A 27,992-nucleotide genomic window follows, 5' to 3' on the forward strand; every position below is an offset into this window, starting at 1 on the left:
CTAAATATTGGCAGGATAAATTGGGAAGGTGGGTTTTATTAGTGAAAACAACAACCAGTAAATTTATTTTGTCATTAGAGGACAGAGTTGAACACTGCATCTGATGTACACTTTTCTGGAATGAGTAGTATGTACAAGTTGCAGTACATAATGAGCTTTCACAGTACATAATGAGCTTTAAGTACATTGTACAAACTCAACTCTAACATACATTATCTTGAAGTCTATAAAAATAAATGGGGTTTAAGTTCAGATTATGCCTGACTTCTCTTGAGAATTTCCCAGTTGATTGTCATTTATTTGTATCATTCATGCAGGATTGTAATATAAAATAGGACATAAACTGATTTTATTGTATAAGCTTGTGTAATGAAACATTCTAAAGGTAGTTCCCAACAAAATTAACCTAATTACAGAATGGAATACTATAATGCTGTTGAACTCGTGAGGCATTGTCTCACATTTTATATTTTAAAGTACTAACACAAGTAAAAGATCATTATTCTATTATATCTTAATTTCCATTTTAATTTTGACTTTTAGGATTCAGTGCTTCTATCATTAGGACCTCATTGTAATATCAATGCATTCATGCTGCAAGAATGTTAGATTAAAGCACACATATGGCAGTGTTCTTCTTATTAGCTTTTCTCGTAGTAATTTCTGTTTAATTATTTCATTATTGCTTTCACTTTAGACAATGCAAATGTTGGAGAAAATAATACAGAAAACTAAATTCACAAAATTTGTCAAGTACAGACTTACCTATATGATAATATTTGAGTATCAGTAAAATGCAAAAATTATACAAGGCTGACTTTTCTCAACTAGTGCTAATGTCTGGTTGTATTGTTCTATGCTTCCTCTGGATGTCGCAACATTGCTCTGTGCACTTGCGTAGCAGTGTTTCCTGGAGGTAGTAAGCACATTTATAGTTTATTCCCTCATTCTTTTTTTTAAGTGCCCTTTCTTTTTTAGTGTAACAATTTAGTTTCCTAAATTCAGTGTTACCAGCCTTTCAGTATCACTTGTTACTCATGATTTAAAAAGAAACTATATATGTTGCTTTTTATTTAGAATAACCATTTGGACTTTTAGCAATTGTTCATGTATGATACTTTTAAAATGATATAAGTATGTGCATCTTGCATTACAAATGAGTGTCTTTGTAGTTTGCTTTGTGTTGTTTGAAAGCTTTACAAACCTGTAGGGAGATAGAGCTTTTGTCAAACACTATCCATCCATGAACAGCTTCAAAAATGAAATAGCATTTTGGGATGCAGTAGGTCACTACAATCTGGATGCCTTTTCACATTGTTATATAGTAGTGTAGCTTGTTATCGACACATCTGTATATTCATTATTGTAGACTGTTTTTTACTCTCTCTCTCTCTCTCTCTCTCTCTCTCTCTCTCTCTATCTCTCTCTCTATCTCTCTCTCTCTCTCTCTCTCTCTCTCTCTCTGTCTAATATTGAGGATACAGTTTTGTTTATTGGAAGTTGTGGACGTCATTTTTGTAGGTTCAACCTCAAAAATTAAAAGGTAGACATACAGTTTGTAGATAACATCAAAAGTATCCGGACACACCCAAAAACACATTTTTCATATTAGGTGCATTGTGCTGCCACTTAACTGCCAGATAGTCGATATCAGTGACATCAGTAGTCATTAGACATCATGGGAGAGCAGAATGCGGCACTCTGAGAAACTCGTAGACTTTGAATGTGGTCAGATGATTGGCTGTCACTTGTGTCATACAACTGTACGTGGGATTTCCACACTCCTAAACATCCCTAGATCCACTGTTTGCAATGTGATAGTGAAAGGAAACGTGAATGGACACGTCCAGCACAAAAGCATACAAGCCGAACTCGTATGTTGACGACAGGGACTGCCTTCAGTTGAAGAGGGTCGTAATGTGTAATAGGCAGACATCTATCCAGACATCACACAGGAATTCCAAACTGCATCAAGATCCATTGCAAGTACTAAGACAGCTAGGCGGGAGGTGTGAAAACTTGGATTTCATGGTTGAGCAGCTGCTCATAAACTACACATCACGCTGGTAAATGCCAAACGGTGCCTCGTTTGGTGTAGGGAGCATAAACATTGGACGATTGAACAGTGGAAAAATGTTGTGTGGAGTGACAAATCACAGTACATAATGTGGCGATCTGATGGCAAGGTGTGGGTATGGCGAATGCCCGGTGAATGACATCTGCCAGCAATAAAATTCAGAGGTGGTGGTGTTACGGTGTGGTTGTGTTTATAATGAAAGGGTCTTGCACCCCTTGTTGTTTTGCTTGGCATTATCACAGCACAAGCCTACATTGATGCTCTAAGCACCTTGTAGCTTCCCACTGTTTGAGCAATTCAGGGATGGTGATTGCAGCTTTCAGCATGATCGAGCACCCGTCCATAATGCGTGACCTCTGGTGGAATGATTTCACAACAAGAACATCTCTAATGGACTGGCCTGCACAGAGTTCTGACCTGAATCCCTTGCAACACCTTTGGAATGCTGACTTCATGCCAGTCCTCACCAACCGACATTGATACCTCTCCCCAGTGCAGCACTCCATGAAGAATGGGCTGCTGTTCCCCAAGAAACCTTCCAACACCTGATTGAACGTATGCATGCGAGAGTGTAAGGTGTCATCGAGGGTAAGGGTGGGCCAACACCACATTGAATTCCAGCATTACTGATGGTGGGTGCCACAAATTTGTAAGTCATTTTCACCCAGATGTCCGTATACTTTTGATCACATAGTGTAGTTATTACTTAATTTTAAAATTAAATGCTTAACAGTCTCCACTGAAACATTTAATTACAAAAATATAACTACAGTGGACAATAAGTTTTACATGTACTATGCCATATGGGAGTCTAGACAAATTAGGCAGTTTGACGTGGCAACCATGAATTTAATAACACACTATTTACTGTCAAGTAACACCCTCTTGCCGCAATAAGTTGAGTTCTCTATATATTATTTTTTTTAGTGCACCTCACTTACCCAACAAATTGTGGGGCCTAAGCTCTGTGAACTTGGTCAGCAATTGTCTGCTTGGTATACCACCATATCACTACAGTTGTAATATCTCATGGATAAATGTCATAAACAAGTCAGTTATGAAAGACTACTTTTATTTTTAAATCATCGGTGTACATGGGTCTCTTATTTATATGTGCATACATACACGTCAGTGATTGTATTGTGTTGATTGGTGACAATATTTCAATTCGATGTACTTTTTTCATCAAGTTATCATGCAAGTGAGCCTCGTCTAACTTTACTTTTCTGCACAGAACAGATTTTTAAACCAAAGCCACTCAGTTTAATAAAAATAAAATGAATCTAAGTACTCTTTTCATAGAAGTTGTACTAATATTTAAATGAAATTATATGGCTATAAGAATGTGACATATTTCAGGAGACTCTTGAAAATAGATTAAATTTTTATGAATTGTTACCTTGCATTTAATTAATAAATACTTTTTTTACGTATAAAAACAAATACTTGGATATTCCCGCTTATCTTTCCACATTCTTGTTTCCTTTTTAATTAAACCATATTATAGAGGGCAAATTTAGTTCTGTTCTTTATCTTATCCTATAAAGGTGTGAAGGGTAATAACATTAAAGATTTTTTTCTTATATTCCCAATCAAACTATCAGAATGAGCTCAGTATATAATGGATAGTCCACATTGATTAGGAATTCAGTGACACTCTGTTCAGGTTTGCTGTCTACTTTTTAAACCCACATTTATTACTTATTTCACTTACAGCTGAGGTGTAACTTTCTGAGCAATATAAAAATTCTATTCCCACGTCTACCTATTGCCATTGCCTTGTAGACGCCATACAAAATCATTTGACCTGTATGATTTCTAACCCAAGGTGCCATTTTTAACGTACCAAATAACTTTTCTACTTACAACACAATCTGACTACACAAAAATTCCTCCCAAAATTAAACTACACAAATTACTCAGATCATGTGCTACTCACTTAATCTCAGGATATACGAAGCATTGTAGTTTGCAATACATTACAGCAAAGATGCTACAGAAGTTTGCCTTTTGCTTCATCCATTTCTTCTAGGGATCAGACAATATACAACTTCCAACTTCTAACTAGGTCAAATTCAACAATGCTTTTACCCACTTTCACTGTAACTTCATACAAATTAAGCACTAATTGTGGCCAAGTTCATTCAGGATTTGTATAATATTCTGTTAGCTTAGCTTCTCTCAGGTGCTACGGCAGCCGGTTTTTTGCCGCCCATCAGGTAGTGCCACCTCCATAGATGACCAGGTTGCAGTTTTTGTCTCTGCTATGATAGGTCTTTCCATGCAGCAGTGAAACAGATCGCAATATCTATTAAACTCATCATTCCTATAAAGAATTTATTCACTCTTCACATATATGTGTGTTTGTGTGTGTACTACTCTGGCATGAATAGCTTACAGTGGGGATTTTCTCCCAAGAAATGCTATGTTAAATAAATTGGACATTACAATGTCTTTATGACAGTCATCTATTTCGGCCAACAGTGAGGTGTGTTGGTTGAAATTTGTTGTGTATGTTTAGATCATTGGGAAATAGGTTTCATTAAGTTGCAAAATGGCAGGGTCATCCATTTATTACTTACTTTCCACTAAAGATATCTGCTTGGTACATTATTTGAAAAATAAAGTATGTCCGAGTTCTTCAGTGTTTGTTTTTGTTAACTTATTTTTCAAATTTCATTTTATGTAGAAAGATTTAAATGAAACCAATGACCACCAATATTTTTATTAACCAGTTTCTGTTGTCTCTGATCAATTTTACTTGCTCCATGTTCTGAATCATGTGTTCGTTAACTTTTAATTATCATATGAACTTCATGGGCACAACATTTTTATGCTCATTTTATAAGCCAGTGGTCATTTCTATTTTAATTTAGTTGAGGGGTAATGGCATGTAGGTGTTCCTGGGCCACCACACGCAAATTCAAACTTTCCTCAATGAGCCACTAATTGTGAAGTACAAGGAACTTACAAGAAACAAAAGATAATTTTAGTTATGTCTATTTATTTGTAGTTAGCTGTACCTCTCTAAAACTTTTCCCAGTGACTGGATTTTTGTTAGGTTATTACAGTTCGAAGAACTATATACATTGACAGTATTGAATTGAAATTTAACATTTAGGTATTAGAAGTTTTGGATGGCCTTTGTTATACTGTGTTGTATTTTGTTGCTGTCAACCAATGAGCTTTAATGGGATCATTTATACATATTGCTTTTTTATAACCCCATAGTGGGGATTAATGTTTGGACTTTGGTGGATTATTTCCCTCCTATGCCAATGGTCTTTCATGCATCAACAAACTGATAAATTCGGACAAAAAAAGAAATTAATTATCTTGAATGTCAGAGTTTGTCAGGGTATCAGGCAACACATGCTGCCAGACATAATATATTTAATGTTCAGAAAAAGACAAACAGTGGTTCAAATGGCTCTTAGCACTATGGAACTTAACATCTGAGGTCATCAGTCCCCAAAGAGTGGAAAGTCCAGGATGGAGTAACAACAATATTATGAAAAAGGATAGATTTCTATTTACCATACAGAGGAGATGTTTAGTTGCAGACATGCTCAAAGAAAATACTCCTTTAGATTTTAGCTTTCTGCCAAAAGGCCTTCTTCCGAAACAGAAAACATGCACACATTCACAGAAGCACAACTGGCACATGCATGACCACTGTCTCGAGCCACTGTGGCTGGAAGATTGATGGAAAGGGGGGGAGGGGGGGGGGGAGGAGTTACTTTCTACACAATTGATACATTCTTGGTACTAGATTGGCCACAATCCTGAACAACCATACCAGTACTACTTCATTAGGGGACATTATTGTCTGGATTCAAAGAAACTAAACTTTGGGAGGACGTGACTTAAGTGTTAATTTAAAAAAGAGAAATTGCAATATGTTGTTAAAAGAAGAAAGAAGTGCATACACTGCTGCACTAAAGCTAGTTTTGAACTTAATTTTTACTGAGAATACTAACACTGAAATGGTTAGGGCTCCAGCTCCATATGTTTCATTTTGTGAATGCTTAATGGCATGCATTGTGGCCAGAAAATACAGGTTTAATGTTTCATCTTGTTGTAAAAGGAAAATTCTTCATGTAATTATTAAAACTTCCATGTCTGTGTTTCGCATTTGATAATTATCAAAAGACAAACATTTGCCTTGGTAGTGAAGTAGAAGTAACATTGTTTGCCAGTGATCTCATAAGCATGAAAATTTGCAGAGTAATACTAATATACCTTCACTGCATTATTAACTAAGGGGGAGGAGTAAGTTTTATTTAGTTTAATTCAGTAGCAAATAAGATGTATTTGTTCAGATAAATTTTTTGCTGAGTAAAATATGTAAAATTTATTTCCTGGAAACAGAGGTACCTTGAATTTTATCATGGGTAACTCACAATATTGTTGAAGTGGCATCAACTAATTGTTTTTCTTAAATAATATGTCACTTACAGACAGTTGTGATATAATCAATATAATCAATAATCAATAGAAACATATATGTAAAAACTTGGAACAACACAAAAAAATCTGCTTTCAGAAGCCAGTAAGCCTTACATGTAGTACTTCTCTGTAGATTACAAAGGAATAATTAGATCAGAAATGTTCAATTTTGTCTTATCTGTACACTTTCTGATTGTTGAAATAAACAGCAGCTAATTCAGATGATTTGTGATGTCATTCTTCTGAATCAGTAATATATATATATTTTTTAATGCTAATTTCATAATGTTTTGACTTTTTCTCCAACTAGGTACTGGAAAATTAGGATTCTCATTCGTCCGCATCACTGCTCTACTTATTTCATCTAGTCGGTTATGGATTGGTACTGGCAATGGCGTGATCATCTCTGTACCATTATCAGAAAGTACGTAGAATCCTTGAATATTTGTCACAAGACTTACCAGTGTATAAAACACTAAAAATTAAGTTGTATACACAGTAGGTTTCATAAGTTTTGTAACTAAGAAATACTTTTAAAAAAGTTGCCAACTGCTGCACACAAAAAGGAGAGAAAAAGACATTAGCACAGCAAACTTCAGTCTAATAAATTTCAAATTTGCTTGAGCAATAGTGCCACTTATTCCTCATACAAAAAATTAGTTCCGAAACTTATTGAACCTGCTGTGTATGTTAAATGTTGCAACTTTTCTATAATATAATGTATGGCATTTACTTATTGAAGAGGTGGGAAATATTGTAATTGCTATTTTTTATCTTGCACTTGCATTGTGATGACACGCACACTCATATCAACTCATGTATCTATAATCACTCTCCTTCCCTTCTCCTCCCCCTTTTTTTGTTATTTGAAAGACAAGACTGAGTGGAAAGAGAAGCAAAAGAAGAATATAATGCCATACTTTCTGCGGCTAAAAATCATTTTAGTGTGTCAAGTCGTATTGTAGTTTATCGTTGTTTCTTACCAAGAAGTTTCTCTTGCATTATACTAAGTTACATGCAGATACCATAAAAACACTGTGTTCATTGCATAGCGTTTTTTGGACTGGTTGAAACTATGCCATAAACTATGTTGAATCTATTTAGCATAAGAATTCAAGTCATTGTCTGGTGGTGTTAGTCTATTGGAGCTTATTATAACCATCCCAAAGCAATTCACAGTAGTTGACGCTGGATGATGACTATTTGCTTCCATTCACTGAAAACAAAATGCATAAATGTAGCATGGACCACTTACTCAACTGTATGTGCTGAATAAAAGAATATGCTTACTGTCCTTTCCCTCACTTATTGCTGCCAGTGATATTTCCACATAAACATTTTTTCGTTGGTCCTTACCTTAAAACAAACTTTAGATCTGGAAGCAGACCATGTGTGCTGAGGCATTATTATTATTTTTATCTGTGATATTGCCAAAAACCTTCCAAAACTCTGCCACAAAACAAAATTATGACCTTTATTTTTTTAAACTACATCAATGTTGACATGAAACTGACTTATGCCTCAGGCGATGCTACAGATCTGTTTGTCACCAAAACCAAGATTTCAGGCGGAGGAGGGAGTTGGGCAATAATATCACACTCTAGTGAAGCCAAACCTTTACATACTGGGTCCCCTTTCTGTTTCATAATCAACTACTATACATCATCATTAGTTCTCTCCAAGATAAGAACTGTACGTAGCGTATTTATCTGCTGACCTCAAATTTTCAACACTTTACCACAAGAAATAGTTCTAAAGCAAGCATTTTGTGGAGACAACTTTGCTGCATGCTTAGTGTTTTGTGTGCATTCAGTCCACAGCATTTAAGAGTTTGAGATGATTCAGGATGTTTCCATGATGTCACAGGCCTTGTGCTGTGATTTATTGAAAGAAACAAAGCAAGCAACCACTATGTTGATTAAAGTATTTACTGGTTTTCGTATTTATACTTCAGATTACGAAAACACAGGAGTTGGATAAAAAAAATGAAAGTAACAAAAGTAAAACATACTACGTGCCTAATTTTGTGTAGGAAACACGTTGGCATTCGAAAGTTGTCTCAAAATTAATAAATACAGGTCCTGCTGAAAGTTAAGAGCCTTTGAGAGGTCCATAAGAGCTGTTCTCTGTAGAAGCATGTCCCAAGCATCTGCTACATTGTCCTAAGCATCTACTACGTAGAGGTTTATTGGCATTTCAAGTTGCAGCCTTACGTTTAGCTACTATCTGTTTGAAAAACATCTCACAGTACCAGTAGTTCCAGAAATGTTAATTATTGTTATTTGAGTGAAAAATATTGCAGTGTGTCCTAATAATTTAATTTCTGTAATACATTACTGGTATTGGGAAATGTATTTAGGGGCAGCTCCACCTCAGAGTCTATTCCCATGAACTGCACGTGATACTGTTGTTGAAGTTCCGTTAAAGCAATTTTGTTATCTACACTGACCTACAATGTTTGGATTTCACTTCTGTTGTGGACCCTGTAAGGCCAATCATACCACAGAAAGTCAACATGTGAATCAAATCAGTGTGAGATGGCAGGTGTGTAAAATAATGGCTGTGTGCAGGAAATTAAGAAAAATGGCTTGGTACGTGAATGACCTTTAGAAGAATTTGTGGAAAGGTGAGTAAAATGATCTCTGATAGACATCCAAACTCTGGTACGGAACAATAATAGATGAAGCAAATTTCATTTATGATGCTTACAGGGCCTCTCACTTTTGTGAGTTGAGGTTTTTCATTGTCAGCATTGTATCAAGAGGTTTGTGTGATCACCCAGTGCTTCCCCAATTTCCACGTCATAGATAAAGCTGTGAAATTTGGCATTTAGTAAATTTAAGCACTGAAAATAGTGCCACGAGTGTTATATTGGGGGAGGGAACATTAAACTGGATGTTTGGTGTTGTTAGTTTTTGTTACTGTAAACCAAATGTCACTAAAAAACTCTTTCTGAAACTGTTATTTGGGATTTTACAATACTGCCTGTTTGAGAGATGTAAACTTAAAAATAAAGTAATTCGCACAAATGTAAAAGAATTTACTTGAAAATTTCAGTTAAGTGTTTCATATGTTAAGTATTCAGCCCACTGAAGTATTCCTTGCTTGCTGATTGCCAAAAAATTGCCTTTGTTTTGTGAAGTGACTAGTCTAATGTGAGAAGGGGAACATGTGATACAAATCAATCTGTATAAAAGTGAAAACAATGTCTATAGATTGTTTTAGAGATAAAACGTATTACCTTTAATTGTATTTGCAGGTTCTGGAGGCAGAAATATAGTTCAGGCTGTGCACAGATGCCCAGGTGTGGGTGTAAGACTTTACACTGATAACAGCTGTAAGATAACGCCAGGCAGCTTTATCCCATATTGTTCGATGGCACAAGCTCAGTTGTCTTTCCATGGACACCGTGATGCGGTAAAATTTTTTGTTGCTGTACCTGGTGAGTGACTTCAACAAAAGTAATTATTTTGCCCTCTCTTTCATAATGTTGCATTTATATTAAAATTCTACAGAAAGAAATTTCCAAGTAGAAATTTAATAAATTTAAAGAGAGACGGTTGAGTATTCACCGCCAGAAGTTAAAAGTCCCAGTGCAGCTAACAGAAACATAAAAATAAATAGCAACAGTGCTCCTAATTTGGGGGGGGGGGGGGATTAGCTGTGGAAATTGAGCCAGAATACACATTGAGAAGAAAACCAGAGGTGAAGAAAAAGCAATTAACAGATTGTGACTCTGAAAGATTTGAATGCTGTTGGTATTTAATTTTGTTTTTCTATTGTCAATATTGGGAATCCTATAAGTAGATGGATATTGATCAGCCCATGTAGATTTAAAAATTAAAATTAATTTGTTTGTATTGCTCTTGGGTATCCAGCAGGATGCAATTGTTTATGTAACACAGTATTTGCTCCCCACCCCACCCCCACTACCTGGCGCATGCTGCATTTGGTGGTGGTGTGGGGGACACAATCGCCCCATACAAGTGGCCAATGGCCTGATCAACAGACATGTTGGCTTCACTTTCAGTAGAGCTAGGGAACCAGGGCTCGGCCAGCTCTTGTCACATCGGCAGCCGAGAACAACTTCTGCACCCAGTATGGGCAGCAGAAGTACTGTGGGAACGGAGTTCGCACTGAGCATTCGGCAGTCATGTCTTTGCACCATTCCACCCAATGTAGCACGTGGTCAGGTAGTGGGGAAAGGGGCAGGGAGTGATAAGATTATAAAGAAGTGATTGAGCAAATGCATCACCTGTAGTTGACCGCAAGGTGTTATATAAATACTACACCCAGCTGGACCCTGAGAACAGAACACACTGGGGAAGCTTCCATCACACAAAAATTAATATCACAAGTTATGTATTATATTAATGTATCCTAAAAACATCCATGAAAAAAAATGATTCATACATAGTTGTGTGACTTTCTATGCTGATGTCCAACATTGTTGGCATAATTTCATAAAAAATTGACCTTATAGGGGAAACATTATAACATTGTAACTTTTTCTGTGCAGCAGCACTTAATAAAATTATCTTGTTATAAGACAAGTAAATTAATGGTAGTACTGTCTTTTAGATTTTGTCTGTATGTATTAAGTCGTTTATAGCAGCATATTTTATGCAGTAGACAATGTACAGTTTTTAAGTGACTTTGATACAACTTTTTCATCTTTGTTCATCTTTCTGGTAATACTGCCAACTTAAAAAGAATACTTGTAAACTTTTACTTTTTTATATATTAATCTGCGTTATAAAGTTTTACTAATTACTTAGTGAACAATGTTTATGAGAAACAATTTGTTCACTCTTCTCAAAACTGTGGAGTATTTGAAATGTGATAACTCCTTAAAGAGATGCAGTTGTTATTCTGTGCCACTCATCTTTTGATGGGTTTTTAAAGGACGTCATTGTCGTATTTTACTGTTAAAAATATATATTTATAAAACCCATAATTGCAGTTTCAGTCTTCAGCCATGTTCAAGGGAAAACAGACTACACACAGAATTGTATTACTTGACATACCAAGTGACATGTACATAGCTGTTATTACACATTACCCATGTTTAAAAGTTCAGCACATGTCATGATTTTTCAAAAAAATCAGACATGTAGGTATTTGATCAGCATGTGGCCCATCTTCACTGACTGAATACATAAGCTTGAAAGAATTAAGTGAAAATGAGACTGTACGTACACTAGTGTAAATCATATGAGACTGTATATAAAAGAGTGTAAACTTTACACAGTTACTGTGTAAATAATATGAGACTACTGCACATTTTTACTATTCAGTAAACTAGGTGCTGTTAGTGACAAGAATATATGAAAGGACATAATGTCTTGTCTGACGCAATCAGTGATCATAAACCAAAGAGCATACCTTAACTAAGTGTATATCTTCAGTAATAATTGTAAATGGGGTTGGCGGAAGTTGTTAAGTTAGGGAATGGGTAATTTATTTGACAAGATGTGACAAGCAGAGAATTGGCAATTATAGCTTGAAAAAATGAGGGGGGAAAAAAGGTTGTGTTCTCTCAACTTCTGATAAACATGACTTCAGCGTAACTTTTGATTTATCCATAAGTTGTAACAGAAGCACTGAATATGAAATGCACCATTACACAAAACAAACTTTTATGATATTACTCCTACATATCCTGAATTAACAATATGAATTAAACACTTTTATGAAATTGCACATGTGTAAATTGAATTAATAAATCAATCAAAAATATAAACAAGATATATGTGCTAGGGTACTTACTGCTTATACATAACACTGCTGATACAGGAAGTTGTATTGTAAAATAGTTAGGTGTATCCATGCAATGCTAACATTCTCATAAAATATTACAAGGGGTAGTGTGAGGTGAATAGGTAAAACAGTTTTAAAAAGTACATTACTTTATACATAATGTACAAGAAATGTGAATATAAATTCCAGCACAAGCTGAGACTTTGACTAAGTTTCATTTAAACCAAAGATGTCTACATATCCAGTGGGTAACTGAAATTTACAAAGAAAATCAATCCCTCTTAGCTTAAATCAGTCTGTGTTAGTTAAATATATTCTTATGTTTCAAAATATTTATCATCATAACTGTGGCAAGCTACATGGGGTTCCTTTTTTATGTAGAAACAGAGTTGACCACTTAATTTAAACCCTACAGTAACAGTGTGCCCTTCGATATTTGCATAATGAGTGTTAGTTTTCTGTCCGCTTACACCAATGTTCTGTAGTTGTTTAATTTCAAGTTATATAAAAAATAGAAAGAAGCTTCCACATGGGAAAAATATATTAAAAACAAAGATTCCAAGACTTACCAAGCGGGAAAGTGCCGGTAGATAGGCACAATGAATAAAACACACAAACACACACATAGAATTTCGAGCTTTCGCAACCGGCGGCTGCTTCGTCAGGAAAGAGGAAAGGAAAAGGAAAGATAAAAGGATGTGGGTTTTAAGCGAGAGGGTAAGGAGTCATTCGAATACTGGGAGCAGAAAGACTTAGCTTAGGGGGAAAAAACGATAGGTATATACTCGCGCGACATATTTATAGGCAAAGAGTATGGGCAGAGATGTAAGTCAAGGCGGAAGTGTGGAGGCAAAGATGATGTTGAATGATAGGTGAGGTATGAGTGGCGGCAACTTGAAATTAGCGGAGATTGAGGCCTGGTGGATAACGAGAAGAGAGGATATATTGAAGGGCAAGTTCCCATCTCCGGAGTTCAGATAGGTTGGTGTTGGTGGGAAGTATCCAGATAACTCTGACGGTGTAACACTGTGCCAAAATGTGCTGGCCGTGCACCAAGGCATGTTTAGCCACAGGGTGATCCTCATCATTACCAACAAACACTGTGTGCCTGCGTCCATTCATGCGAATGGACAGTTTGTTTCTGGTCATTCCCACATAGAAAGCATCACAGTGTAGGCAGGTCAGTTGGTAAATCACGTGGGTGCTTTCACACGTGGCTCTGCCTTTGATCGTGTACACCTTCCGGGTTACAGGACTGGAGTAGGTGGTGGTGGGAGAGTGCATAGGACAGGTTTTACACTGGGGGCAGTTGCAAGGGTAGGAGCCAGAGGGTAGGGAAGGTGGTTTGTGGATTTCATAGGGATGAACCAAGAGGTTACGAACGTTAGGTGGACGGCAGAAAGACACTCTTGATGGAGTGGGGAGGATTTCATGAAGGATGGATCTCATTTCGGGGTATGATTTTAGGAAGTTGTATCCCTGCTGGAGAGCCACATTCAGAGTCTGATCCAGTCCCGGGACGTATCCTGTCACAAGTGGGGCACTTTTGGGGTACTTCTGTGAGAGGTTCTGGGTTTGAGGGGATGAGGAAGTGGCTCTGGTTATCTGCTTCTGTACCAGGTCGAGAGGGTAGTTGCAGGATGCGAAAGCTGTTTTCAGGTTGTTGGTGTAATGGTCCAGGGATTCAGGACGGGAGAAGATTCATTTTCCACGAAGGCCTAGGCTGTAGGGAAGGGACCGTTTGATATGGAATGGGTGGCAGCTGTCATAATGGAGGTACTGTTGCTTGTTGGTGGATTTGATGTGGACGGATGTGTGAAGCTGGCCATTGGACAGATGGAGGTCAATGTCAAGGAAAGTGGCATGGGATTTGGAGTAGGACCAGGTGAATCTGATGGAACCAAAGGAGTTGAGGTTGGAGAGGAAATTCTGGAGTTGTTCTTCACTGTGAGTCCAGATCATGAAGATGTCATCAATAAATCTGTACCAAACTTTGGGTTGGCAGGCTTGGGTAACCAAGTAGGCTTCCTCTAAGCGACCCATAAATAGGTTGGCATATGAGGGGGCCACCTGGTACCCATGGCTGTTCCCTTTAATTGTTGGTATGTCCTGCCTTCAAAAGTGAAGAAGTTGTGGGTCAGGATGAAGCTGGCTAAGGTGATGAGGAAAGAGGTTTTAGGTAGGGTGGCAGGTGATAGGCGTGAAAGGAAGTGCTCCATTGCAGCGAGGCCCTGGACGTGCGGGATATTTGTGTATAGGGAAGTGGCATCAATGGTTACAAGGATGGTTTCCGGGGGTAACAGACTGGGTAAGGATTCCAGGCGTTCGAGAAAGTGGTTGGTGTCTTTGATGCAGTATGGGAGACTGCATATAATGGGTTGAAGGTGTTGATCTACGTAGGCAGAGATACGTTCTGTGGGGGCTTGGTAACCAGCTACAATGGGGCGGCCAGGATGTTTGGGTTTGTGAATTTTAGGAAGTAGGTAGGAGGTAGGAGTGCGAGGTGTCGGTGGGGTCAGGAGTTTGATGGAGTCAGGTGAAAGGTTTTGTGGGGCCTAAGGTTCTGAGGATTCCTTGAAGCTCTGCCTGGACATCAGGAATGGGATTACCTCGGCAAACTTTTATGTAGAGTTGTCTGAAAGCTGACGCAGTCCCTCAGCCACATACTCCTGACAATCAAGTACCACGGTCGTGGAGCCCTTGTCAGCCGGAAGAATGATGTTTCCCATGTGGATATATATATATAATTCCAAGACTTACCAAGCGGGAAAGCACCAGTAGATAGGCACAATGAATAAACACACACACACACACACACACACACACACACACACACACACACACACACACACACACAGAATTTCGAGCTTTCGCAACCGGCAGCTGCTTCGTCAGGAAAGAGGGAAGGAAAAGGAAAGATGAAAGGATGTGGGTTTTAAGGGAGAGGGTAAGGAGTCATTCCAATCCCGGGAGCGGAAAGACTTACCTTAGGGGGAAAAAAGGATAGGTACACACACACACACACACACACACACACACACACACACACACACACACACCATCGATACATATACAGACACAACCTATCCGAACTCCGGAGATGGGAACTTGCCCTTCAGTATATCCTCTCTTCTCGATATCCGCCAGGCCTCAACCTCCGCTAATTTCAAGTTGCCGCCGCTCATACCTCACCTGTCTTTCTACAACTTCTTTGCCTCTGTACTTCCGCCTCGGCTGACATATCTGCCTGAACTCTCTGCCTTTACAAATGTCTGCTGGTGTTTGTGTATGTGCGGATCGATATGTGTGTGTGTGTGTGTGTGTGTGTGTGTGTGTGTGTGTGTGTGTGTGTGTGTGTGTGTGTGGGCGCGCGCGCGCAAGTGTACACCTGTCCTTTTTTCCCCCTAAGGTAAGTCTTTCCGCTCCCGGGATTGGAATGACTCTTTACCCTCTCCCTTAAAACCCACATCCTTTTGTCTTTCCCTCTCCTTCCCTCTTTCCTGAAGAAGCAACCGTCGCTTGCGAAAGTTAGAAATCGTGTGTGTGTTTGTGTGTTTTATTTATTGAGCCTGTCTACCGGTGCTTTCCCGCTTGGTAAGTCTTGGAATCAGGTTCCTTTACTATGTATGGGCTGAAACTACACAAATCAACTCAGTCTAAATTTTCCTCACAGTCTTGTTCAGATGTAGGCCATGCTTTGTGAAACTGCGAGTATCAGTAGTTACACGTACAGTGGTGATAAAAACATATGTTAAATTAGCAATTTTCCTCAGCTAATTAATCAAAATTTTCGGTTCTGCTTCAAGTTATTCAAAACTGAATTTTAAATCTACACAAGGCTACCTAAATGTAAATGCATTATGAACTGCGTCACTCAGTTCTGTAAAATTTAATCTATGTATTGATTATACCCATCAATGTCTAGGACACGTGTACGAAATATTTTTGGCATGCTTGTGTCATGTATCTTACACTCCTGACATTTATCAGTTCATGGCAAATCATTCCTCAAGAATCCAAAAATATGACGAACAAAGTATTCACCTATAATTTTCACATGTATACTCTTATCAGGTAACACTCCTCAGGTGCCTGTCCATCCATGGATCATACTCAAAACACAGTGTTTCATCCCCCATGATAATGTTCAACAAAAAATATCAATCCATATTGACTGCCTCTGAGGAGTTCAGGGACACCTGCACATGCTGCTCTGTGCACTAAGGTGTCAACAAGTGCAGAACTACTCATGACCTGCACACGTAAACTGTGATGCATGATACTGTGAGTGGTGCTTATAACAATATAACAAGTTCACTTGCATTGTTTTTATATTAGTTTATTCTTTAGTGTGATGAAATTGTTGTGCATTGTTCACATTTGCATTACTTAAAGCTGGTTACAAGTCTGCTGGCGTGTTGCTCAACTCTTTTAAGGCTTCAGGCTCATTTTTAAAATGTTAAAACCATCCAAACACGTTGCAAGGGCTCAAAAAATCATTTTTGTACTCTGGTTGTATCATTTAAAACATTTCAGTTGCATTGTTTAAACGTTTTAAACAAAACTTCAGATACATTGCTACATTTTGGAAACCAACACAAACAGTAAAAAAGTTACAATCACATATCTCATGTACTGGATACAGATTGTTGCCAGATGCTTAAAATTACCATAATGACAGTAAACCTCAGTCTATCAGTCTATACAATCCAAAATTTATTCCAATAATGGCTCTACATGTTTCTCGTGCAAGTAAGTACCAGATTTACAGAAGTAATTGTGTAGTCGCGTTTCGTCCTTTCATGCAACAACAATGTACATACTTTTTAGCTACAGGTAATATTTTTATAGTTTTCTTCTGCAATTGCTGATATGATATGGTTTCCTATCTCTCTTCTCAGGAAGTGGTGGCGTGTCTGCAGCAAGCAGTATGACAACTGATACACCAATAATAGAAAACCTAGAAACTGAGTCTTTGGAATCAAAGCGACCGTCATCTATGTTGGTTATGTCAGGAGGAGAAGGTTACATAGACTTCCGTATAGGTCAGTTGTGATTTGTTATCTAATTAGTATAAAATTCTCTCTCTTCTGTAACTGAATGTACAATTAATGAGGTAGGTATTCATGAATACAGAATCGACATCAGTGCAAAAGCCACTCTGTTCTAAAGAGGGACTAGTAAAATGGGGGCAACACTATAGATTATTTGTCCTTTCAGAATGTAACACAGTCTTTTTGTACTTTCCACACACAAAATTTTGACACTTTCAGTTTGTGCGTGCCTGCGTGCGTGCGTGTGCCTGCCCTTCTGAAGTATGCATTTAAAAAATACAAAATGATAACCAGAATGAGATTTTCACTCTGCAGCGGAGTGTGCGCTGATATGAAACTTCCTGGCAGATTAAAACTGTGTGCCCGACCGAGACTCGAACTCGGGACCTTTGCCTTTTGCGGGCAAGTGTTCTACCATCAGAGCTACCGAAGCACGACTCACGCCCGGTCCTCACAGCTTTACTTCTGCCAGTATCTCGTCTCCAACCTCCCAAACTTCAGAGTGAAAATCTCATTCTGGAAACATCCCCCAGGCTGTGGCTAAGCCATGTCTCCGCAGTATCCTTTCTTTCAGGAGTGCTAATTCTGCAAGGTTAGCAGGAGAGCTTCTGTAAAGTTTGGAAGGTAGGAGATGAGATACTGGCAGAAGTAAAGCTGTGAGGACCGGGCGTGAGTTGTGCTTCGGTAGCTCTGATGGTAGGGCACTTGCCCGCGAAAGGCAAAGGTCCTGAGTTCAAGTCTCGGTCGGACACACAGTTCTAATCTGCCAGGAAGTTTCATAAAATGATAACTTTTTCATTAATTAGCAACAACCACTATTGGCACTATTAAATGTGAGGTCTGATTTAAAATTACTATCGATCTTGACTTCCATATTGCATGGTGATTTCTGGTCACCTGTGCTTCCTTTCTCTGTGTACATCCAATATCCTATGATAGTTCTGTTTACTAAGGGTCAAACGCACTTGAGAAACATTATTTTGTGAGAGTTGATTGATTACAGTTGTGAATCACTTATACTGAAAGTCATCGGATACTAAAATTTTGCTTTTGTGAAGAAAAAAATTTTAAAATCCTGAACTTTTAAAGGAAATTGGTAACCTTTCCAGACCTTCAATATCTCACTGGATATTGATGCAACTTTTTGTTAGGTGGTATATCATTATATATAACTCAGTCTTCTGAAAAATTTTAGGATTAGCTACAGCCTGGCAAATCGTTTTCAGAATGAATTTTCACTTTGGATTGGACTGTGTGCTGATATGAAAGATGTCCTTTCTTTCAGGAGTGCTAGTATTGCAAGTTATCCAGGAGAACATCTTAGAAGTTTGGAAGATGGGAGGTTAGGTACTGGTGGAGGTGAAGCTGTGAGAATAGATCAAGAGTCAGTGGAGTAGCTCAGTTGGTAGAGCAGTGGCCCATGAAAGGCAAATGCCCATGTTTGAGCCGTGGTCTGTCATATAGTTTTAATCTGCCAGTAGGTCTCAAATAATTTGCTGTTGTTTGATTACAAGGTACATCTCATGACCATTGCTAGAATTTTAGAACTATTAATGCCAAATAATAAACAAAAAATTCTTTGACACACATCATCGATGAAATATGGAAAAACAACCAAAAATGTTGCATCCATTCTTCACAATGAAAATGCCTCGTCTCTCGCGGCACATCAAATAGCTGATTATTTGACAGACAAAAATGCTGACTGAATGTCTTATTGATCATATCCACGTGATTTATCATCTAAAGACTTCTTTTTGTTGCCTTGTGTTAAAAAAATGCATGGGCAGCAATTGTCATTGTCCCAAGAAGCTTCACAGTCCTCCTAAAACCATGTTTTTTTGAGGTGTCAATATTAGAGTGGTAATGCATTTCTCCAGAATGGGCACAAATGAATGCAGAATTTTATAAATTTTAAAGCCAGATATTTTAAGAAACAGTGAAATGTTAGTGTAAAAAAAAATTAGCTGTGGTTTTTTAAAAGCTTAAGAAGACAGTTCTCAACAATGTTTAAAAATGTGTTTTTTGTTTTTGCAGGGGATATTGTTTGTAAAAAATAGGCGAAAACAGTCCTAAAATATGTGTTGAGAAATAGATCATTTTCATTGTCAAGGATGCCACTGTTGCAAGCAGCTTTGACGTTGTTTCTCTCTGTACTTGGTCCTTTGACTGTGGTGCTTATGTCAGTAATTACTGTTTGTGTTCCATGCTATCCATTGTGTATTTTTCACAGCTAGGTTTTGCTAAAGCCAGAGCAAGGTGACTGACTTTGTGCAATTTGGAGAATGTAAACATTGGAATAAATAAAAGTAAGGCAGTATTCAGATGTGGTTTTGCCAATGTAGGCAATGCCAGTCTCCAGTGCGAAAGACGTTTAACAGCTTATTCCAGGGACGTCTTTAAACTGTCAGTTGTCAAGAGTGAGGTGACCCATATGCGCTGAATCAATCATCCAAACTTCTGACACCATAGAATCAGCAGTTGTGCCATTTGTGCTGCATGCTGGTAGCTATAATGTTCATTATCATGATTCTCAGTCAAAATATTTAAAATATTTGAAGCCTCACAAGAGGGTATTATGGATTGGCCCTCGTTGATTTCCCCACACTTATGGGGCTTCGAAGTCAGTAGCTGGACATCAGTTTTTTAAAGCAGTATGATGCACTTCACAAAAAAATTTGAAAATTGCCTTTGAAGATTTGAAGGTTCTAGAGTGCTGTTAAGTAGAGAGCATTTTTTTTGCATTTTTCTAGAAAATTATTATTATTCAGTATTAGTTAGTTAATATTTCTATCTGATGATAAATCCAGAATTCAAACAAAAGAACAAAAATTGCTACACACAATAGTCAAACCTTCATATTGAATGCTCTTCTGGACATATTAAATCCTTACTTAGATAAACATATTGGAGAGTATTAACCTGGATCTGAAATAACACCTGAGCAAATTCTAAACCTTAAATAAATAATCTGGTGTATGAAAATATCAAATAATTTAGGAATAAGGGAGATGGCTCACTGGAAGGCAAAAGTGCTGCAACGTTGATAAGTTCACAAATAAAAGGTACAGAGCTTGACTGGATTTATCTAACTACATGAAAAACGTGCATGCATGCACACAGACATGCGTGAGCACACACACATACAGACATGTGTGCCAAGTTACCTTAGGTTCAGTCCAGGAAGGTTACAAGAGCAAAGGAAAACTCAGAAAAGCTGGTGGTGGTGCTGCAGGTGCAGATCCAAATGGCACAGGCTGCAAAGCAGCTGTTGGAATCTTACATTTTGTTGTCTTCCACCCACTTCACCTGGTTCTGCTCCACCCATCATGCCACCTGTCTAGATGTCGATCTCCTCCTCTCAGATGGCTCCATCCACACTTCAGTCCACATCAAACGTACCAGTCACCAACAGTACCTAAACTTTGACAGCTGCTACCCCTTCCACACAAAAAAAAATCCCACCCATACAGCCTGGCCACTCTTTTTAGAAGCTTCTGCAGTCATGAGAAATTCATCACCCAACATGCTGAAGAACTCATAAAGGCCTTCGCAAACAGGCAATACTCTCCAGATGTAATTCACAAACAATTTCCCATGCCATATCCTCACACACACATGATCCTCGCATCCATCCCAAGAACCAACCAGAAAGAAGTGACCCAGTACCATCCCAGAGTGGGACGACTGAACCACATCTTTCGTCTGGGCTTTGATTCTTTGTCATTATACCCTGAAATGAGGGATATCCTAACCAAGATATTTCTAACCCCTCCCAAAGTGGTAGTCCACTACTCACCCAACCTCTACAGCATCCAACACCATCCCTAGTCACTCTCACCCCCAATCCTTTGCCATGGGCCGGTAAAGAGCTGACAGTCATCTGAGCACAATGTAGGGAGGTGTGTGTGTGTGTGTGTCTGTGTGCCAAACAAACTGTTACAAACACAGTATTTAAATTTCTTGTAATGACTTCTAGTCCATTCCGAATTATATCTGGAGTCGGACAACAAGACAGTTTGTTACTACTGTTAGTCAGTTGTGTGCTGGAAAAAGTTACAAAAGAATGGAAATCAGTTAAAAAGTTAATAACCCGTCTGCACCTTCTACTCCCTCCCTGCCGACACCTCCTCTCCCCTCCCTGCCGACACCTCTCCCCCTCTCCCCTCCATGCCGACTCCTCTCCGCCTCTCCCCTCCCCCTCTCCCCTCCCTGCCGACTCCTCTCCCCCTCTCCCCTCCCTGCCGACTCCTCTCCCCCTCTCCCCTCCCTGCCGACTCCTCTCCCCCTCTCCCCTCCCTGCCGACTCCTCTCCCCCTCTCCCCTCCCTGACGACTCCTCTCCCCCTCTCCCCTCCCTGCAGACTCCTCTCCCCCTCTCCCCTCCCTGCAGACTCCTCTCCCCCTCTCCCCTCCCTGCAGACTCCTCTCCCCCTCTCCCCTCTCTGCCGACTCCTCTCCCCCTCTCCCCTCTCTGCCGACTCCTCTCCCCCTCTCCCCTCTCTGCCGACTCCTCTCCCCCTCTCCCCTCCCTGCCGACTCCGCTCCCCTCCACCCCTCCCTGCCGACTCCTCCTCTCCCCCTCTCCCCTTCTCCCCTCCCTGCCGACTCCTCCTCTCCCCTTCTCCCCTCCCTGCCGACTCCTCCTCTCCCCCTCCCCCCTCTCCCCTTCTCCCCTCCCTTCCCACACCTCCACTCTCCCCTCCCTGCCCACACCTCCACTCTCCCCTCCCTGCCCACACCTCCTCTCCCCCTCTACCCTCCCTGCCCACACCTCCTCTCCCCCTCTACCCTCCCTGCCCACACCTCCTCTCCCCCTCTACCCTCCCTGCCCACACCTCCTCTCCCTCTCTACCCTCCCTGCCCACACCTCCTCTCCCCCTCTACCCTCCCTGCCCACACCTCATCTCCCCCTCTCCCCTCCCTGCCGAAACCTCCTCTCCCCCTCTACCCTCCCTGCCCACACCTCCTCTCCCCCTCTCCCCTCCCTGCCGAAACCTCCTCTCCCCTCTCCCCTCCCTGCCGAAACCTCCTCTCCCCCTCTCCCCTCCCTGCCCACACCTCCTCTCCCCCTCTCCCCTCCCTGCCGAAACCTCCTCTCCCCTCTCCCCTCCCTGCCGAAACCTCCTCTCCCCCTCTCCCCTCCCTGCCGACACCTCCTCTCCCCCTCTCCCCTCCCTGCCGACATGACCTCTCCCCCTCTCCCCTCCCTGCCGACACCTCCTCTCCCCCTCTCCCCTCCCTGCCGACACCTCCTCTCCCCCTCTCCCCTCCCTGCCGACACCTCCTCTCCCCCTCTCCCCTCCCTGCCGACACCTCCTCTCCCCCTCTCCCCTCCCTGCCGACACCTCCTCTCCCCCTCTCCCCTCCCTGCCGACACCTCCTCTCCCCCTCTCCCCTCCCTGCCGACACCTCCTCTCCCCCTCTCCCCTCCCTGCCGACACCTCCTCACCCCTCCCTGCCGACACCTCCTCTCCCCTCCCTGCCGACACCTCCTCTCCCCTCCCTGCCGACACCTCCTCTCCCCTCCCTGCCGACACCTCCTCTCCCCCTCTCCCCTCCCTGCCGACACCTCCTCTCCCCTCCCTGCCGACACCTCCTCTCCCCTCCCTGCCGACACCTCCTCTCCCCTCCCTGCCGACACCTCCTCTCCCCTCCCTGCCGACACCTCCTCACCCCTCCCTGCCGACACCTCTCCCCTCCCTGCCGACACCTCCTCACCCCTCCCTGCCGACACCTCCTCTCCCCTCCCTGCCGACACCTCCTCTCCCCTCCCTGCCGACACCTCCTCTCCCCTCCCTGCCGACACCTCCTCTCCCCTCCCTGCCGACACCTCCTCTCCCATCCCTGCCGACACCTCCTCTCCCATCCCTGCCGACACCTCCTCTCCCATCCCTGCCGACACCTCCTCTCCCATCCCTGCCGACACCTCCTCTCCCATCCCTGCCGACACCTCCTCTCCCATCCCTGCCGACACCTCCTCTCCCATCCCTGCCGACACCTCCTCTCCCATCCCTGCCGACACCTCCTCTCCCATCCCTGCCGACACCTCCTCTCCCATCCCTGCCGACACCTCCTCTCCCATCCCTGCCGACACCTCCTCTCCCATCCCTGCCGACACCTCCTCTCCCATCCCTGCCGACACCTCCTCTCCCATCCCTGCCGACACCTCCTCTCCCATCCCTGCCGACACCTCCTCTCCCATCCCTGCCGACACCTCCTCTCCCATCCCTGCCGACACCTCCTCTCCCATCCCTGCCGACACCTCCTCTCCCATCCCTGCCGACACCTCCTCTCCCATCCCTGCCGACACCTCCTCTCCCATCCCTGCCGACACCTCCTCTCCCATCCCTGCCGACACCTCCTCTCCCATCCCTGCCGACACCTCCTCTCCCATCCCTGCCGACACCTCCTCTCCCATCCCTGCCGACACCTCCTCTCCCATCCCTGCCGACACCTCCTCTCCCATCCCTGCCGACACCTCCTCTCCCATCCCTGCCGACACCTCCTCTCCCATCCCTGCCGACACCTCCTCTCCCATCCCTGCCGACACCTCCTCTCCCATCCCTGCCGACACCTCCTCTCCCATCCCTGCCGACACCTCCTCTCCCATCCCTGCCGACACCTCCTCTCCCATCCCTGCCGACACCTCCTCTCCCATCCCTGCCGACACCTCCTCTCCCATCCCTGCCGACACCTCCTCTCCCATCCCTGCCGACACCTCCTCTCCCATCCCTGCCGACACCTCCTCTCCCATCCCTGCCGACACCTCCTCTCCCCTCCCTGCCGACACCTCCTCTCCCCTCCCTGCCGACACCTCCTCTCCCATCCCTTGCCTCCACCCCTCTCCCCCTTGCCTCCACCCCTCTCCCCCTTGCCTCCACCCCTCTCCCCCTTGCCTCCACCCCTCTCCCCCTTGCCTCCACCCCTCTCCCCCTTGCCTCCACCCCTCTCCCCCTTGCCTCCACCCCTCTCCCCCTTGCCTCCACCCCTCTCCCCCTTGCCACCACCCCTCTCCCCCTTGCCTCCACCCCTCTCCCCCTTGCCTCCACCCCCCATCTTCCCAGCCTCCACCCCCCATCTTCCTCGCCTCCACCCATCTCTTCCTCGCCTCCACCCATCTCTGCCTCGCCTCCACCCATCTCTGCCTCGCCTCCACCCATCTCTGCCTCGCCTCCACCCATCTCTGCCTCGCCTCCACCCATCTCTGCCTCGCCTCCACCCATCTCTCCCTCGCCTCCACCCATCTTCTCCTCCTCCCCCTAACCTCCTCCACCTTTCCTCCTCTCCTCCTCCCCCTCTCCTCCTCCCCCTCTCCTCCTCCCCCTCTCCTCCTCCCCCTCTCCTCCTCCCCCTCTCCTCCTCTCCCTCTCCTCCTCTCCCTCTCCTCCTCCCCCTCTCCTCCTCCCCCTCTCCTCCTCCCCCTCTCCTCCTCCCCCTCTCCTCCTCCCCCTCTCCTCCTCCCCCTCTCCTCCTCCCCCTCTCCTCCTCCCCCTCTCCTCCTCCCCCTCTCCTCCTCCCCCTCTCCTCCTCTCCCCCTCCCCCTCTCCCCCTCCCCCTCTCCCCCTCCCCCTCTCTCCCTCCCCCTCTCCCCCTCCCCTCTCCCCCTCCCCCTCTCCTCCTCCCCCTCTCCTCCTCCCCTCTCATCCTCCCCTCTCATCCTCCCCTCTCCCCCTCCCCCTCTCCCCCTCCCCCTCTCCCCCTCCCCCTCTCCTCCTCCCCTCTCCTCCTCCCCTCTCCTCCTCCCCCTCTCCTCCTCCCCCTCTCCTCCTCCCCCTCTCCTCCTCCCCCTCTCCTCCTCCCCCTCTCCTCCTCCCCCTCTCCTCCTCCCCCTCTCCTCCTCCCCCTCTCCTCCTCCCCCTCTCCTCCTCCCCCTCTCCCCCTCCCCCTCTCCTCCTCCCCCTCTCCTCCTCCCCCTCTCCTCCTCCCCCTCTCCTCCTCCCCCCCTCCTCCTCCCCCCCTCCTCCTCCCCCTCTCCTCCTCCCCCTCTCCTCCTCCCCCTCTCCTCCTCCCCCTCTGCTCCTCTCCCCCTCCCCCTCTCCTCTTCCCCCTCTCCCCCTCCCCCTCTCCTCTTCCCCCTCTCCTCTCCCCCCTCTCCTCCTCCCCCTCTCCCCCTCCCCCTCTCCTCTTCCCCCTCTCCTCCTCCCCCCTCCTCCTCCCCCTCCTCCTCCCCCTCCTCCTCCTCCTCCTCCCCCTCCTCCTCACCCTCTCCTCCTCCCCCTCTCCTCCTCCCCCTCTCCTCCTCCCCCTCTCCTCCTCCCCCTCTCCTCCTCCCCCTCTCCTCCTCCCCCTCTCCCCCTCTCCTCCTCCCCCTCTCCTCCTCCCACTCTCCCACTCTCCCACTCTCCCTCGCTTCCTCTCCCCCTCTTCCTCCCCCTCTCCCCCTCTTCCTCCCCCTCTCCCCCTCTTCCTCTCCCTCTCCCCCTCTTCCTCTCCCTCTCCCCCTCTCCCTCTCCCTCTCCCCCTCTCCCTCTCCCTCTCCCCCTCTTCCTCTCCCTCTCCCCCTCTTCCTCTCCCTCTCCCCCTCTTCCTCTCCCTCTCCCCCTCTTCCTCTCCCTCTCCCCCTCTTCCTCTCCCTCTCCCCCTCTTCCTCTCCCTCTCCCCCTCTTCCTCTCCCTCTCCCCCTCTTCCTGTCCCTCTCCCCCTCTTCCTCTCCCTCTCCCCCTCTTCCTCTCCCTCTCCCCCTCTCCCCCTCCCATCCTCCCCCTCTCCCCCTCCCATCCTCCCCCTCTCCCCCTCCCATCCTCCCCCTCCCATCCTCCCCCTCTTCCCCCTGCCCTCTTCCCCCTGCCCTCTTCCCCCTGCCCTCTTCCCCCTGCCCTCTTCCCCCTGCCCTCTTCCCCCTGCCCTCTTCCCCCTGCCCTCTTCCCCTGTGCACATTTTGAACCCTTCATCTTATACACATTCAATAATTATTCCTGGATGAATCATAAAATAACATTTTGCAAACACTTCCACTGAAAATGCTTTATCAAAATGTTATAGATCCATTTATTTTACCAGCATATAAGGTTGTTTTGGTCATTGTGTTTCAGGCACCCCATACCTATTTTTACTCAGAAATTTGTACAATATATCTGGTTCTAGTTCCAGCTTGCCAGTTCTACAATCAAAGATTACTATGTCTGCATGTGTGTATCTTTCAGAATGCTGTGATTTGAGTATCGTATTTGGCTTTTCTGAACGAGAGAAATTAATATCTAATAATAATTTGTTATGAAGTCTTCTGTGGAAATTTTTGTCTGGAGTGTAGCCTTATATGGAAATGAAACATGGGCAGTAAATGGTACAGACAAGAAGAGAATAGAAGCTTTGGAAATGTGATGTTACACAAGAATGCTAAAGATCAGTTAGGTAAATAGTGAAAGGCTACTTAATAAAATACGAGAGAAAAGATATTTCTGGCACAGTTTCCCTAAAGAAAGGGACAGGGTATTAGGCAATATCCTGTGTCAAGGAAAGGTTCATTTGGAAATGGAGGAAAGAAGGAAAGGTTAATTTCGCAATGGAGGAAAGTGTAGGGGTACAAATTTTAAGAGGGATACCAAATCCTGCCTGTAGTAAACAGATTACAGAGAATGTGGGTTGCAGTATTTTACAGAGATGAAGCAACTTTCACAGCACAATGTGGAGAGCTGCATCAAACCAGTCTATGTATTGAAAGCAGCAGCAGCAAATGGCTTGAACCATTGTATGTGTTAGTAATGGAATAAAGTGGATAGTAAAGAGTTTCAATGGGAAATACATTCATTTTTATGCTGATATTTATGAATGATATGATTGTTCCAACAAAAACTGTCCTTTCAAGGGGATCACCACTCGTTCGTGAGTACATGCGTGGTGATCATGGCCCCAAGCTATTGCAATTATGATGCTGTCTGCCATCCCCCGACTGTTTTTACTTCTCTTACACTCTAATCCATGCTGGCAGTCTTTAATATTCACCTAGTTATATCTCTGGGTTCTAAGTTCTTTCATTTATGCCTTTATCCGTTTACTTTACCTCAGATTTTTGGCCTGAAATAATTTTTGGTTCCCTTTCCACCTTGACCCCATTTTTTCCAAAATTTTTCATTTAATGTGGACATAGTGGGAAACCTTAAATAGTGGCAGCTGCCTATGACATAAAAGATCCTCTATGCACAATAACCTTGTGGACTTAAATATGCCTTTAAAAACCAATGCAGTAGTCAAGCCAACATGGTGGAGAGTAAATTTGTACCCTTTCAGTAGAACCTCCTGGAAACATAGTAGTCACACTTCTGATGCCTGAACTACTAGCTCCCAGTGTATGCCATGGAGTAGATGATTATCTTGGGGCACAAGGACTCCCAGAAATTGCCATGTTGCCCGATGACCTTTACTGTGCATGGGTGGCACCCATGGGGAGAGCACTTAATCAGGGTAGGTAGCATCAGGATGGACATTTTGTGTATTGAAACACACAAAACTAAACCAATATAATGGCTGTACTGGTCGGCTTTCTCAGCAGATAGGTATAGATATTTCAATGGGGACAGTTACAGTACAAGTGCATTCTGTACTCTGGCTGCTTATGGGAAGGAGGACAAGCCAGAAACCTGGGAACAGAACAATTTACACAGTACATAGTGTGTACTAGAGCAGATGGAGATACTTTTACGTGATAAAGCT

The 27,992-nt window shown here is 43.5% G+C and overlaps 1 protein-coding gene across 27 annotated transcripts in view; it reads left to right on the forward strand.

Annotated features, from left to right (window-relative positions):
* Window positions 1–27,992, forward strand: part of LOC126365838 (C-Jun-amino-terminal kinase-interacting protein 4) — a 249,852-nt gene that overhangs the window by 170,220 nt on the left and 51,640 nt on the right. For 16 of the 27 annotated variants that reach the window (XM_050008650.1, XM_050008553.1, XM_050008580.1 and 13 more), the window contains 4 exons: window positions 902–916; window positions 6,837–6,950; window positions 9,786–9,968; window positions 17,188–17,331. In XM_050008650.1, the coding sequence (XP_049864607.1) occupies window positions 902–916; window positions 6,837–6,950; window positions 9,786–9,968; window positions 17,188–17,331 (456 nt within the window). The remainder of the gene's footprint in view (window positions 1–901; window positions 917–6,836; window positions 6,951–9,785; window positions 9,969–17,187; window positions 17,332–27,992) is intronic. The other 11 variants (XM_050008678.1, XM_050008696.1, XM_050008659.1 and 8 more) reach the window with 1 other exon arrangement.

This window comes from Schistocerca gregaria, chromosome 1 (assembly GCF_023897955.1).
Source record: "Schistocerca gregaria isolate iqSchGreg1 chromosome 1, iqSchGreg1.2, whole genome shotgun sequence".
NCBI classification, from domain to species: Eukaryota; Metazoa; Arthropoda; class Insecta; order Orthoptera; family Acrididae; genus Schistocerca; species Schistocerca gregaria.